This window comes from Scyliorhinus torazame, chromosome 1 (genome assembly GCF_047496885.1).
Source record: "Scyliorhinus torazame isolate Kashiwa2021f chromosome 1, sScyTor2.1, whole genome shotgun sequence".
Lineage (NCBI taxonomy): Eukaryota > Metazoa > Chordata > Chondrichthyes > Carcharhiniformes > Scyliorhinidae > Scyliorhinus > Scyliorhinus torazame.
Window position 1 is genome coordinate 362,044,494 of NC_092707.1, and position 13,574 is coordinate 362,058,067.

At 49.6% G+C, this 13,574-nt stretch overlaps 1 protein-coding gene across 1 annotated transcript in view; it reads right to left on the minus strand.

Annotated features, from left to right (window-relative positions):
* The window catches only part of abcg8 (ATP-binding cassette, sub-family G (WHITE), member 8), a 74,540-nt gene that overhangs the window by 56,600 nt on the left and 4,366 nt on the right, over positions 1 to 13,574 (minus strand). Inside the window, exons 3-5 of the mRNA XM_072511008.1 lie at positions 11,581 to 11,737; positions 9,857 to 10,095; positions 2,958 to 3,090 (exon numbers count right to left, since the gene is read on the minus strand). Coding sequence (XP_072367109.1) covers positions 2,958 to 3,090; positions 9,857 to 10,095; positions 11,581 to 11,737 — 529 coding nt within the window. The remainder of the gene's footprint in view (positions 1 to 2,957; positions 3,091 to 9,856; positions 10,096 to 11,580; positions 11,738 to 13,574) is intronic.

Consider the following 13,574-nt stretch of genomic DNA (forward strand, 5'->3'; position numbering starts at 1 on the left):
TTTCCATTGTTTACAAATAACGCAGCAAAAACAATTTCAGTGCAGTATAGGTACAGTACATAACAAGAATCATTGCAAATAGGAGATCGTATTACATAAATTTGTATGGCAAGGGATATGGAATTGCTTCATGATTTGTGCTCCCAGGGGGATAGTAAAACGGGTGCAGTTCTCCTGCGGCGGTAGAATATAGGGTGCGCCCTTTCCAATTTGAAATGCCCAGCCTTCACATCCAGCTTAAGAAAACGTGGCAGCCAGTTCTCAAATAACTTAACAGGAGTTTTACCCTCTACTCCTTCTGGCAGACCGACAACCCGGATATTCTTTCTCTGGCTTCAGTCTTCCAAATCGTCCAGGATTTCTGACATGCCACGCAGCTGGTTTTCCAAGGATTCAATACGAGCTTCAGCTGAGGAAGCAACATTTTTGACGTTCAGGGTTCTTTCCTCTGTTTCATCAAGCGTCTTATTAATATTCTGCACCTTGGCCTCCTGAGCACTTAAATTTTGCATCGACAAGCCGAGTCTCTGGTCTGTTTGCCGTCATCATTCTCAGCGTCTCAGAGAGCGCCGGGTCGAGAGACCCCTTAACTCGCCATATTGAAAAGGCACCCTTTTAATGCTGGATTTCTTCAAGTTCTTTGGCATTTTCTCTCCAATACTTATCCAAGAGTCTTCCAGGGACACACGACCAAGAATTAACTCTTGGATTAGGTGAACATGTGCCGGGCAAACAGGATAAAAGACGGATTATAAAGCGAGTGGTGTCAGAGCCTGCAGAAAAGCTGCATCTTGTGGCCCTCCCCCCTCCCGCACAATTAAGTGTACCCCGCCTGCCCCTCACAGTAATTTCACAAGATTACCCCCAGCAGCAACATCAAAATAAGTTGTGTGTAGAATATTAGCAGGCATTCTGAAAAGGGAAACGATGAAACAGCTAAATAGGTATAGTTTTTGTAAGTGGAAGATACCATTAATCTCTGTGAGGAGGACCTTGTTCACAAACTTCTCGGAGTTCATTGAGGAAATTATGCACCTTGTTTGCAAAGGAATTTCTGTGGATGTGACCACTTAGGTTTTGGCAAGATTTGTGGCACACTAAAACAGGCTTTTTTGGTGGATTGAAAAACCTGAGAAAGCAGAAAGAATTGTGAAGGGAGTTGGCTCTGTCACTTGATTGAGAAAGGTAAAAGTGTGATGAACGGTTACTGCCTCATCATCATGTAAGGTGATGTCCCCTTTAAGACCAGGCTTGGAACACTGGGGACTCCGCCTCTGGCTCCGCCCATCTGGGAGCCATATATAAAGGCCTGCCTCATGGTCTGTATAGCAGTCAGCTCTCGTCCAAATCTGTAGCATAGTTATTAGCCTAATAAAGCCTTCTTTACAGTTTAATCTCTAAGCATCATTATTGAGGGTACCTCAATTTATTAGGCTAAACTAGATTCAGGATGGATGCAGGCCTAAAACCAGAGAAGCTCAATCTGGAAGCACGAACGCCGGAGGCAAAGGAAATTTTTAAATACTGGCTGCGGTGCTTCGAGGCCTACCTGGACTCCTCAGAGACTCCCGTTTCCCATTCGCCATTCCCTGCACCGACATGACCTCAGCCACGGTGATTAAGGCACTGCACAGCATCTTCACCCTGTTCGGTTTCCCCGCTTATATCCACAGCGACCGGGGTACATCGTTCATGAGCGATGAACTGCGTCAGTATCTGCTCAGCAAAGGCATCGCCTCAAGCAGAATGACCAGCTATAACCCACGGGGAAACGGGCAGGTGGAGAGGGAGAACGCGACCGTGTGGAAAGCTGTCCTTCTGGCCCTGCGGTCGAGAAATCTCCCAACCACCCGCTGGCAGGAGGTCCTACCCGATGCCCTACACTCCATTAGGTCACTCCTCTGCACGGCCACAAATGAGACCCCTCATGAGCGATTGTTTCGCTTCCCCAGGAAGTCTACCTCCGGGGTCTCGCTTCCACCTTGGCTGACGGCTCCGGGACCTGTTTTTCTCCGGAGGCACGCGAGGAGCCATAAAACGGACCCCCTAGTTGAAAAGGTCCGACTGTTCCACGCCAACCCCAGTTACGCCTACGTGGAGTACCCCGACGGCAGGCAAGATACGGTTTCCCTCCGGGATCTGGCGCCCGCTGGATCCTCCACCACAGACGCCCCTTCCCGCGCCGCTCCCCTGCAGGACCCGTCGCCCCCTACAACACACCCCCTTCCGGCCCTACCACCCATTGGTGAGCTCCTACCGTGCGCCCCCCCTTTACACACCCCGCCGGCGCCGGCGCCGGCTCCGCTACCCCCGGCCCTGCCTAGTTCCTCTGCCCCGGCTCCACTACCCCCGGCCCTGCCTAGTTCCTCTGCCCCGACCCGGACCGAAGCTCCGACCGCTGTGCTCCCGGATGTGCCCTCAACCGGGACGTCCGTGCCCGCCGCACCACCGCCCGAACTGAGGAGATCGAGGAGGACGATCCGGCCGCCGAGACGGATGGACCTATGATGGCACTTCACCCCCGCCGGACTCCTTTTTAAACAGGGGGTGAATGTGATGAATGGTTACTGCCTTACCATCATGTAAGGTGATGTCCCCTTTAAGACCAGGCTTGGAACACTGGGGACTCCGCCTCTGGCTCCGCCCATCTGGGAGCCATACATAAAGGCCTGCCTCATGGTCTGTATAGCAGTCAGCTCTCGTCCAAATCTGTAGCATAGTTATTAGCCTAATAAAGCCTTCTTTACAGTTTAATCTCTAAGCATCATTATTGAGGGTACCTCAAAAAGTTAGCCACATGATTGCGACCCAAGGTGAGTGAGCAGCATGCCAACATTCACTATCTAAGTTCACTTGTGAATAATGACAATTGGTATGGTAGTAAATGACTTCAGGTGCTTGCAGCACATTAGAGAACAACATAACATTTAACAGAGGGATAAATAATTGCTGTTTACCTGGATTCCACAGAAGCTGCACTCCAATGCTCACCCGTCGTCTCTCTCCTCCAGACACTCCCCGTGTAAAGTAATTCCCAACTCTAGTGTTAGCACATTGTCTTAGCCGGAGCTCAGCTATAACATCCTCGATCTGAAAAAGATTATGAACAAAATCTAAAACTATACAGGCTGGATGCTCACACCTCCCCACCGCAAGAATGCCACGGGCGAGAGGCAGACAATGCCTCTATTGAACGCGGGCGGGATTCTCTGGTCGCCGGGCGAACGCACCCGGAGAATCCCGCCCTATATGTTGCCCTCTTATGTTAATTATTTTGTTTGTCCCTTATAGAATCATAGAATTTACAGTGCAGAAGGAGGCCTTCGACCTATCGAGTCTGCACCGGCCCTTGGAAAGGGCACCCTTATTAAGCCCACAGCTCCACCTTTCCCATAACCCAGTAACCCCAAGTAACCTTTTTGGACACGAAGGGCAATTGGCCAATCCACCTGACCTGCACATCTTTGGACTGTGGGAGGAAACCGGAGCACCCGGGGGAAACCCACGCACACACGGGGAGGACGTGCAGGCTCCGCACAGGCAGTGACCCAAGCCGGGAATTGACCTGGAACTTTGAAGCAACTGTGCTAACCACTGTGCTACCGTGCTGCCTTAATTCACTTATGCAGTCAAAACAAATATTGTATTAAACAGCAGTTTTGTATGTTCAATTTAAGAAAACAACGTATTTAGAACTTTGTCCGTATTTACAGATGAGAGGAAATTGATCTGAAAATCCAGCCCAGACAGATGGGATGATAATCCTGAGCATGATTTAACCGGAAACAATCTATGTCCGGTTGGGCGCCTTTAGCAGGGTGTCTCTTGGTGGCTGCAATATTAAGAAATATCTCGCTATTTAACAGCACTTTGTCTTTTTTGTGGCCTTGCGGGGGGCTTTTCTCGCCAGCAGGAAATGCTCCCCGCAAACCGGGGTACCATTTGTCTGGCTGTCCTGATCCTCCCCCCGCCCACTTTTAGTGCCCCCCCCCTCCTCACAACTTCGGGGAAGCCCACTCACCCCCCCCACCAACTGGTAAGACCCCCCAGGCCCAATCCTTGGCAGTGCCAACTTGGCAACTGCACACCCTGACACTGCCATCCTGGCACCCTGACAGTGCCCCTTCCTGTCTGGCAGTGCTACCTGGGCACCCCAGGCTGGCACTTCCAGGATGCCCGGGTGGCATTGTCAGTGTGCCCGGCTGGCAGTGCAAAGGTGCCCAGGTTTTTGAAGGAGTGCTAGAGTCCCACCCTGCCCTGTCCCCGACCACCCAGGGGTCCCTAATGGTTTGCGAGACCCCCACAGGTGCAATTAAGACTAGTTCACGTTTGTGAAAACCAGTACTAAACGGCGGGCTGGCGAGGTCTCCCAAGTGGGTTCCTTAGGCCCCGGGCGCCGGGGGAATCCCACAAACACATAGTTAAATGAGCCTAATGGTAATATAATACGTTAACTGAGCTAAAAATCCAGACAGCATGAGCCCAAATCCCTGAATGGCAGTTTGAGATTTTGAATTATGTTCAAAGTAGTCTGATAGTGAAAAGCCAATATCAGTAAAAGTGAGCTTACTGGATTGTTGTAAAAATGCCGCAAGTTTATCAATCGTTTATCGTGAAGGAACTGGTTGTCTTTACTCACTCTAGACTATATGTGACTCCTCTCATAACCCACCCAGGTGACCATGTTTGAGCTGTAAAGAGTAACTGTTAGCTGTTTTTTTTGACTTTGGTGAGAATCACAGACAGGTTCTGGTGTAGCCTGGTATCCTTGAAAATGGACTTTTCCCACAGTTTTATAGTAATCAGCAGCAGGAATCCCGTTTGAAATTTTACCCTCCCTAGACAAGGTCATCGAATAATGTTCCTTCTTGTCCAAGATGGAAATTAATTGACACTGTACAGATGGTGGCAACCCTCCTGCACTGTATAATCCTCAGTGCCACACCAGGCATTGCATTTACACAGTACGGCATTGAGCGACTGTAGTAAAAAAACATCTGCCAGAGGAGACAAGGGAAGGCAGTGAGTTTGGTTTATGAGGGACTAAGACCTTGTGGTAAACCACTGTAGTATATAATATGTGTATTGTGGTAAACGGCTACTGTATTACGTGTAATGTAGTAAACCACTGCCTGATGGCTCTGCCTCCCCTCGGACTCGGTATAAAGGCGGCTAGTCTCTGCCTCTGACCCAGTTCGGGATCAGAGGCCAGGAGGCTTTCTGTTTAGTTTATTAAAGCCTCAGTTATAGAACATAGAACATAGAACATACAGTGCAGAAGGAGGCCATTCGGCCCATCGAGTCTGCACCGACCCACTTAAGTCCTCACTTCCACCCTATCCCCATAACCCAATAACCCCTCCTAACCTTTTTGGTCACTAAGGGCAATTTATCATGGCCAATCCACCTAACCTGCACGTCTTTGGACTGTGGGAGGAAACCGGAGCACCCGGAGGAAACCCACGCACACACGGGGAGAACGTGCAGACTCCGCACAGACAGTGACCCAGCAGGGAATCGAACCTGGGACCCTGGCGCTGTGAAGCCACAGTGCTATCCACTTGTGCTACCGTGCTGCCGTGTTATGTTCACTACTTGTCTTGTGTTCATTGATGGTACATCAATTTAATAAGCTAAACTTCCAAGATGAATTCATCGCTCAAGCCTGATCGCCTGGAGCTGGACCCACAGGCAGCCTACGCCACTGCAACATTCGAGCACTGGCTAAGCTGCTTCGAAATGTACCTCGGATCCTCCACCGAAGACTTCACCAAGCTCCAAAAGCAGCAGATATGCAACACACGGGTGAGCCCGCAAGTTTTCCTTCTCATCAGGGACGCCCCCTCATATACGGAGGCGATAATGCTGCTGAAGGGACAATATGTAAAGTCTGTAAACGAGGTGTATGCTAGGCACCTTCTTGCCACAAGGCGACAACACCCTGGGGAATCACTAGCCGAATTCCTGCGTGCCTTATGGGTATTCGGCCGGAACTGTGCTTGCCAGGCGGTATCGGCTACCAAACACACGGAGCTGTTGATCCAGGACGCCTATGTCGCAGGCATTAAATCGAACTACATCCGCCAGCGATTGTTAGAAGGGGGTACACTCGGCCTCCTAGAGACAGTGCACCTCTCAAACTCACTGGAGATGGCCTTCCAGAACATGGAGGCCTACACCTCCAACCACGCAGCACCCTCGTGGACCTCGTGGGCGTCTTCATCATCCGACTCGAGTGCGGTGCAAGCCTGTGCCGCGCAGCAGCCCGCCAACACCGGAAGCCCGAAGTGCTACTTTTGCGGCCAGGGTAAGCATCCCAGACATCGCTGCCCTGTACGGAACTCGACTTGCAACGGGTATGGTAGAAAGGACCATTTTGCGAAAGCCTGCCAGGCCCGAACTCTCCCTAAAACTCCTCGGTCCAGCAGCGCTGCCTGCTGCCTGTCGGGGCCGCCCCCAGCTGCCGCGCCACCTGCCATGTGCGACCCGTGGGTGCCACCATCTTTGATTTCACCCGCCACGCGCGACCCATGGGGGCCGCCATCTTTGACGCCATCTCCAATGCCACCTGCCACGAGCGACCCATGGGGGCCGCCCTCTTGGTACCACTCAGCAGCCTCCTGGGAGCCGTGCTGGCTGCCGCCACCTCCGACCGGCCTACCCATCACCTTCCGTAGCTTGCCTCCATCACGCTCGACCACTCCCGGCCACATCACCTCACAAAATCTACAATGACTGTCCGGATCAACGGGCACGAGACGGCCTGCCTTTTCGACTCCGGGAGCACAGACAGCTTGATTCACCCAGATACGGTAAGGCACTACTCCCTCCCACTTTTACCCGCGACCCAAAAAATCTCTCTGGCTTCCGGATCACATTCAGTAGAAATCCGGGGGTACTGTGTCGCGACCCTTACTGTACAAGGCGTAGAGTACACTAACTTTAAGCTCTACGTCCTTCCCCATCTCTGCGCTGCCCTATTACTGGGGCTCGACTTCCAGTGCCACCTCCAAAGCCTTACTTTAAAGTTCGGTGGACCCCTGCCCCCTCCCTCACGATCTGTAGCCTCGCTACCCTTAAGGTCGCCCCACCCTCGCTCTTCGCTAACCTCACCCCAGATTGTAAGGCCGTCGCAACCAGGAGTAGACGATACAGTGTCCGGGACAGGGCCTTTATCAGGTCAGAGGTCCTACGAGAGAGGATCGTTGAGGCTAGTACCAGCCCCTGGACAGCCCAAGTGGTGGTCGTCAAGACTGAGGAGAAGCACCGGATGGTCATCGACTACAGTCAGACCATCAACCGGTACACGCAGCTCGATGCGTATCCCCTCCCCCGCATATCTGACATGGTCAACCAGATTGTGCAGTATCGGGTCTTCTCCACAGTTGACTTGAAGACGGTGTACCACCAGCTCCCTATCCGCCCGGAGGACCGCCAATACACTGCCTTCGAGGCAGATGGCCGCCTCTACCACTTCCTCAGGGTTCCCTTCGGCGTCACCAATGAGGTCTCGATCTTCCAATGAGAAATGGACCGAATGGTTGACCAGTACGGGCTGTGGGCCAAGTCCCCGTACTTAGATAATGTCACCATCTGCGGCCATGACCAGCAGGACCATGACGAAAACCTCTGGCACTTCCTACACACCGCTGAACTCCTGAACCTCACCTACAATAAGGAAAAATGCATTTTCCGCATAACCCGCCTAGCCATCCTTGGCTACGTTGTGGAAAATGGAGTCCTAGGGCCCGACCCCGACCGCATGCACCCCCTCCTGGAACTCCCCCTCCCCCACTGCTCCAAGGCCCTGAAGAGATGCCTGGGGTTCTTCTCTTACTATGCCCAGTGGGTCCCCAATTATGCGGTCAAGACCCGTCCACTTATTAAATCCACCATTTTTCCCCTGATGGCTGAGGCCGCCTGGCCTTCAACCGCATCAAGGCAGATATTGCCAAAGCCGCAATGCACGCTGTGGACGAGTCCATTCCGTTGCAGGTGGAGAGCGATGCGTCGGACTTTGCTCTGGCCGCCACCCTCAACCAGGCGGGCAGGCCCATGGCTTTCTTCTCCCGTACCCTCCATGCCTCCGAAATTCGACTCACCTCCATCAAAAAGGAAGCCCAAGCCATTGTAGAAGCTGTGCGACATTGGAGGCATTACCTGGCCGGTAGGCGATTCGCTCTCCTCACTGACCAACGGTCGGTTGCCTTCATGTTTAACAATACACAGCGGGGCAAAATCAAGAACGACAAGATTCTGAGGTGGCGGATCAAGCTCTCCACCTACAACTACGAGATCTTGTACCGACCGGGAGAGCTCAATGAGCCCCCAGATGCCCTATCCCGCGGTACATGTGCCAGCACACAAGTAGACCGACTTCGGGCCCTCCACAATGACCTCTGTCACCCGGGGGGTCACCCGTTTTTTTCACTTTTATCAAGGCTCGCAACCTGCCTTACTCCATCGAGGAGGTCAGGACCGTGACCAGGGACTGCCAGGTCTGCGCGGAGTGCAAACCGCACTTCTATCGGCCAGGCAGGGCGCACCTGGTAAAGGCCTCTCGCCCCTTTGAACGCCTCAGCATCGACTTCAAAGGGCCCCTTCCCTCCACTGACCGTAACGTGTACTTCCTCAACATTGTTGATGAATACTCAAGATTCCCCTTTGCCATCCCATGCCCTGACATGACCCCTGCCACCGTCATCAAGGCCCTGCACAGTCTTTTCACCATGTTCGGGTTCCCCACCTACATCCATAGCGATCGGGGTTCCTCCTTCATGAGCGACGAGTTGCGTCAGTCCCTACTTAACAAGGGCATCGCCTCCAGCAGGACGACCAGCTATAACCCCCGGGGCAACGGACAGGTGGAGAGGGAGAACGCAACGGTCTGGAAGGCCATCCTTCTTGCCCTACGGTCTAGAAGTCTCCCAGTCTCCCGCTGGCAGGAGGTCCTTCCCGATGCGCTTCACTCCATCCAGTCGCTCCTGTGCACTGCCATCAACGAGACCCCTCACGAATGTATGTTTGCCTTCCCCAGGAAGTCCACCTCCGGGGTCCCGCTCCCGTCCTGGCTGACAGTCCCAGGGCCTGTCCTCCTCCGGAAGCATGCGAGGAGTCATAAATCAGATCCCCTCATTGAGAAGGTCCTGCTCCTCCATGCCAATCCACAATATGCCAACGTGGCACATCATGACGGGCGACAGGACACAGTCTCCCTCTGGGTTTTGGCACCTGCAGGTTCCCCAGCGACCATCACCACCACCCCCCACCCTACACTTCTCCTGGAAATCCTGTACCATCACCTATAAGATTCATTTTTGTGTGTCTATCTCTTTGTACAAAGTCAGCACCACCGGAAAAGTGAATTATATAGTAGCGATTTTCAACCTGCTAACCTCCGTGAAGGAATACTTCATTGGACTTTGGTTCTGGACTCTGCAACCCACCTGAAACAATTTTCTCTGTGGTCTCTGTACTGTAAAACCTTTTCTCTCTATCCCTATTTTTTATTGTATGAATGCGAGGGGGTGATACTGCAACCCTTCTTTTTGTGTTTTGAGTGTGTGCAAATAAACTAACCCTTTGAGTTCATTCTATCTTGAGGTTATTATGGGGTTATTAGTAGAGAATTGGATCACACCAAAACTGAGGGGTTGAGAAATATGCCACTGCTTATAAAGAGGGAAACAAATCAAAATAACTTTCTGTTTATGGATGTGTGATGAGGGAAGAAATTAGTGCTATTGTGATCCCAACTCCTGTCCATAACAGGTTTTAGATTTCTCTAGCAAAGAGCTGACAATCACATGATGGATCAATGGCCTCCTTCTTTGCTGTAGGACTCCATGTTTCTTACCCTTTTGTTTCTTTGTTCTTCTGAGAAGCTTTGTGGAAGACGCAATTTTGCCACAAATGTTAATGTTTCTCTTACAGTGAGGTTGGGTAATAATCGATCGTCCTGTCGTACGTGTGCAATACACTTTTTAACCAGCTGCCTGTTGACTGGTGTTTCATTGATCAAGATTTTGCCAGATTTGACTTTCCCTCCTTCATCTCTGCAGGTGATTATGTCAAGTAAAGATGTCTTTCCACACCCTGTTTTCCCACAAATTAAGAAAAATAATATTCATTGACAACAGTTTATGACCTACTTCTAAGGCCTGCTCTAACACAATAAAATAGGTTTCTGCAAAGACAGTATGTTTTCCTTTGAGTGGCCAACATATGTTGAACATTTCGGGGTAGTATACTAGATTGGATAAAGGATTGGCTAACTGATAGAAGACAGAACGTTGGGATAAGAGGAGCATTTTCAGATGGCAACCTGTAACTAGTGGAGTGTGACAGGGATCCAGGCTGGGGCCACAATTAATTAATCACTTGTACAAAAGAAGTGAAATGCACTATCGACAAGTTTCGGATCACACAAATATAAATGGGAAGGCAAATGGTGAGGATAACACAAAGAGTCTACAGACAGGTTAGGTGAGTGGGCAAAAACTTGGAAGATGGAATATAATGTAGGAAAATATGAAGCTATGCACTTTGGTGGGAAGAATAAAAGTTAGAGGAAAAATTATTATTTAAATGGAGAAAGACTGCAGAAAATAATCTTTAGTATCACATGTAGCCTAACAACACTGCAATGAAGTTACTGTGAAAATCCCCTAGTCATCACATTCCGGCACCTGTTCGGGTATACGGAGGGAGAATTCAAAATGTCCAATTCACCGAACAAGCACTTCTGTCCGGACATTGTGGGAGGAAACCGTAGCACCCGGAGGAAACCCACGAAGACACTGGGAGAATGTGCAGACTCCGCACAGACAGTGGCCCGAGCCGGGAATCGTACCCGGGTCCCTGGCGCTGTGATGCAACAGTGCTAACCACTGTAAAACTGCAGCTCAAAGGGATTTGGGCATTCTTGTGCATAAATCACAAAAAGCTAGCATGCAAGTTCAGCAGGTAATTGGGAAGGCAAATGGATAGTTGGCCTTTATTTCAAAGGGAAGGAAGTATAAAAATAGGGAAGCTGTGCTAAAACTATACAAGGCACCAGTTAGACTGCACCTGGAATACTGTGAACAGTTTTGGTTCCCTTATCTAGGGAAAGATATACTGGGATTGGAGGCAGTCGAGAAAAAGTTATTTTCAGACAGTAAGAACATGTATACACATTGCATGCATCCACTTCAGCTTAACAAAATAAGTGACATCTATTCACTGGTTCGTTCCTCAGGGCAATGATTTGACCAATCAGAGTCAAGCTGCTTGGTTTAAATTTCAAAAAATGATTGGCAGTTAACTGTCAGTTACCATCAACTTCTACATTTTCCCTGCCAACACCTCTTCCAATCAGAGTCCAGTTGTCAACCAATCAGCACTCTCTTCTCATAAATTGTTGTTCCCTTTACGTTTGGTATTTTTTTACAAATTATCCTGATGAGTGCTAGATGAAAAGCTTCAATCACAAGAAAGTATTTTTTCAGCAATACTCACGTTCTGTATTACCAAACAACTATAACAGTGAACAATCAGAACATTTATCCCATTAAATAAACACCAATTTTTATGACTTACCAGAACTCCCTATAACAGCCAACATCTGCCCACTTCTGACTTTCAGATTCATATTCTTCAGAGCCATTATCTGTCCATTTGGATTTGAATTCCATTGCCAAGGCATTTGTAATTCTGCCAGCTTCTCATACCAAGGGATCTGTGCTGCAGAATTGACCTGCATGTTGTAGGCAAGAAACACACGTCAAACATGCCAAGAGAAGTCTTAAAACACCTTATTTCATTGAAGTTAATAATTGCTCAGACAGCATTTTTTTTTGTTTAAAAGCGCATCAAACTCGCAGTAGCTCACTGGGTAAGTAAGTATACTGCACAGCGTGACACTAGGGTCAGGTGGGCTAGGGAAAAGCGCTGAGCTGTCTGATCTTGGGTGGTGCAATGGTCTGTTGCTCCTTTTGGCTTCACTGTCCATGGGTTAGGGGAGAGAAAAATGATTGGGCAACCGTTCTCCTGATCACTGTCATTTTACCCTTTTTGAAAAGTGCATGTGTTTGATACTGAATCTGACTGTATTGGCTTTGGCTAGGACAGGGGTTGACAACTTGTGGTGCTGAAGTTGCACACAGTTCTTCAACATCGCTAAGGTAAAACAAAAACGGAACATGTGAGAACTATGCTCCCTCCCCATTGCAGGTACGAACCGGATCATCGGGTGAGGCGCTCCGAGTGTTGCTGTATGTGACGCAGGTCTGGCCCATTCCCTCATTCCTGCACCATGGCAATCACAGGAGCCATATTCCACTTTATCTGGAGTGCCACCTTTATGTGCAGCTGCACCAAGCTGCGTGTACATCGAGTGTCACTACATGCTAAGATTCTAACTGTCCTTGGTGTTGCAGAGGATGGTCTGGCTACATTGCTGCAGAATGCTCCAAGCAGTTGGATTGTGCTGTACCACCTGTCACCCACGGAAAGCTTTATGCAGAAAACAATCTTTAACAAAGAAATGAAAAAATAAACAAAACAATCTTTGACCACAAGTCCAACAGGCAATGCTCTGCACATAATATCTTCGAGGCCTCATGGGAAATGGAGATCATAGATCCTGTTGGATGGCTCCCTCAGTAAACATTCTAAGTTATTTTGCAGAATGCCTCATCACCAGAGTTTTCAAACAAGCTTGGTGGGGATGAGAAAGGCATGTTATTATTATTAATAATAATTCCTGTCTGGTGCTTCCCACATGCCCAGGAACTCACCTCCTCCACCTCAAGGTGGGGAATGAGACGGTTGTCTGCCTCCTTTTGGAATGTGCCTTTGCAAAGATGGTTTGGAGAGAGATGCACAGGTTTTTGTCAAGATTCATCTGGAGCAGCTCCATGATGCAGGACTCTGTGTTCTATGGTTGTTCCCAGTGATGCGCATTGTGATAACAATCAACTGTGGGTGGAGGATATATCCACTCTTTGGTCTGCCTAAAATCTGGTCTTCCAGATCGGGTTGCCCTTGACTGAAAGTTGCAGATTAGCACATTCCAAGGTCCAAAAGTACGTGTTGAGGGGTGCACTAAATGTTGGGGCACCTGCTGCAGAGGCACAATGGGGAAAGGTCGCTGTCTAGGGCCTTTCAGTCATAGTACACCGAGGGGCTGAAAACTGTGTCGACCCCCGGCTATATGCCTGACAATAAATGTACACTATCAAAAGTATTAAAATTGTGTTGAGGCACCTCAGAGTACAACATGCTGTGTGGAGAAAAGTTAAATTCTTTTGCCGTTCCTGTAACATTCAATTTGAAAAGTTTTGGCCTTGGGCTTTATGCCTAATATGGAATATGTATTATAAATATCAAGATTATTGCAAGGATCCAGTGAAGTGTGGGTCGTATAGACCCATTTCTCTGCTGAGTGTAGACGGCAAGATACTGGCCAAGGTGTTGGCGTTAAGATTGGAAGGATGCCTGCCAAAGGTGATTGAGGAGGATCAGACATGGTTCAGTTGTCCTCAAATGTGAGGAGGTTGTTGAACGTGGTGCTTACTCTGGCAGAGGGGAGG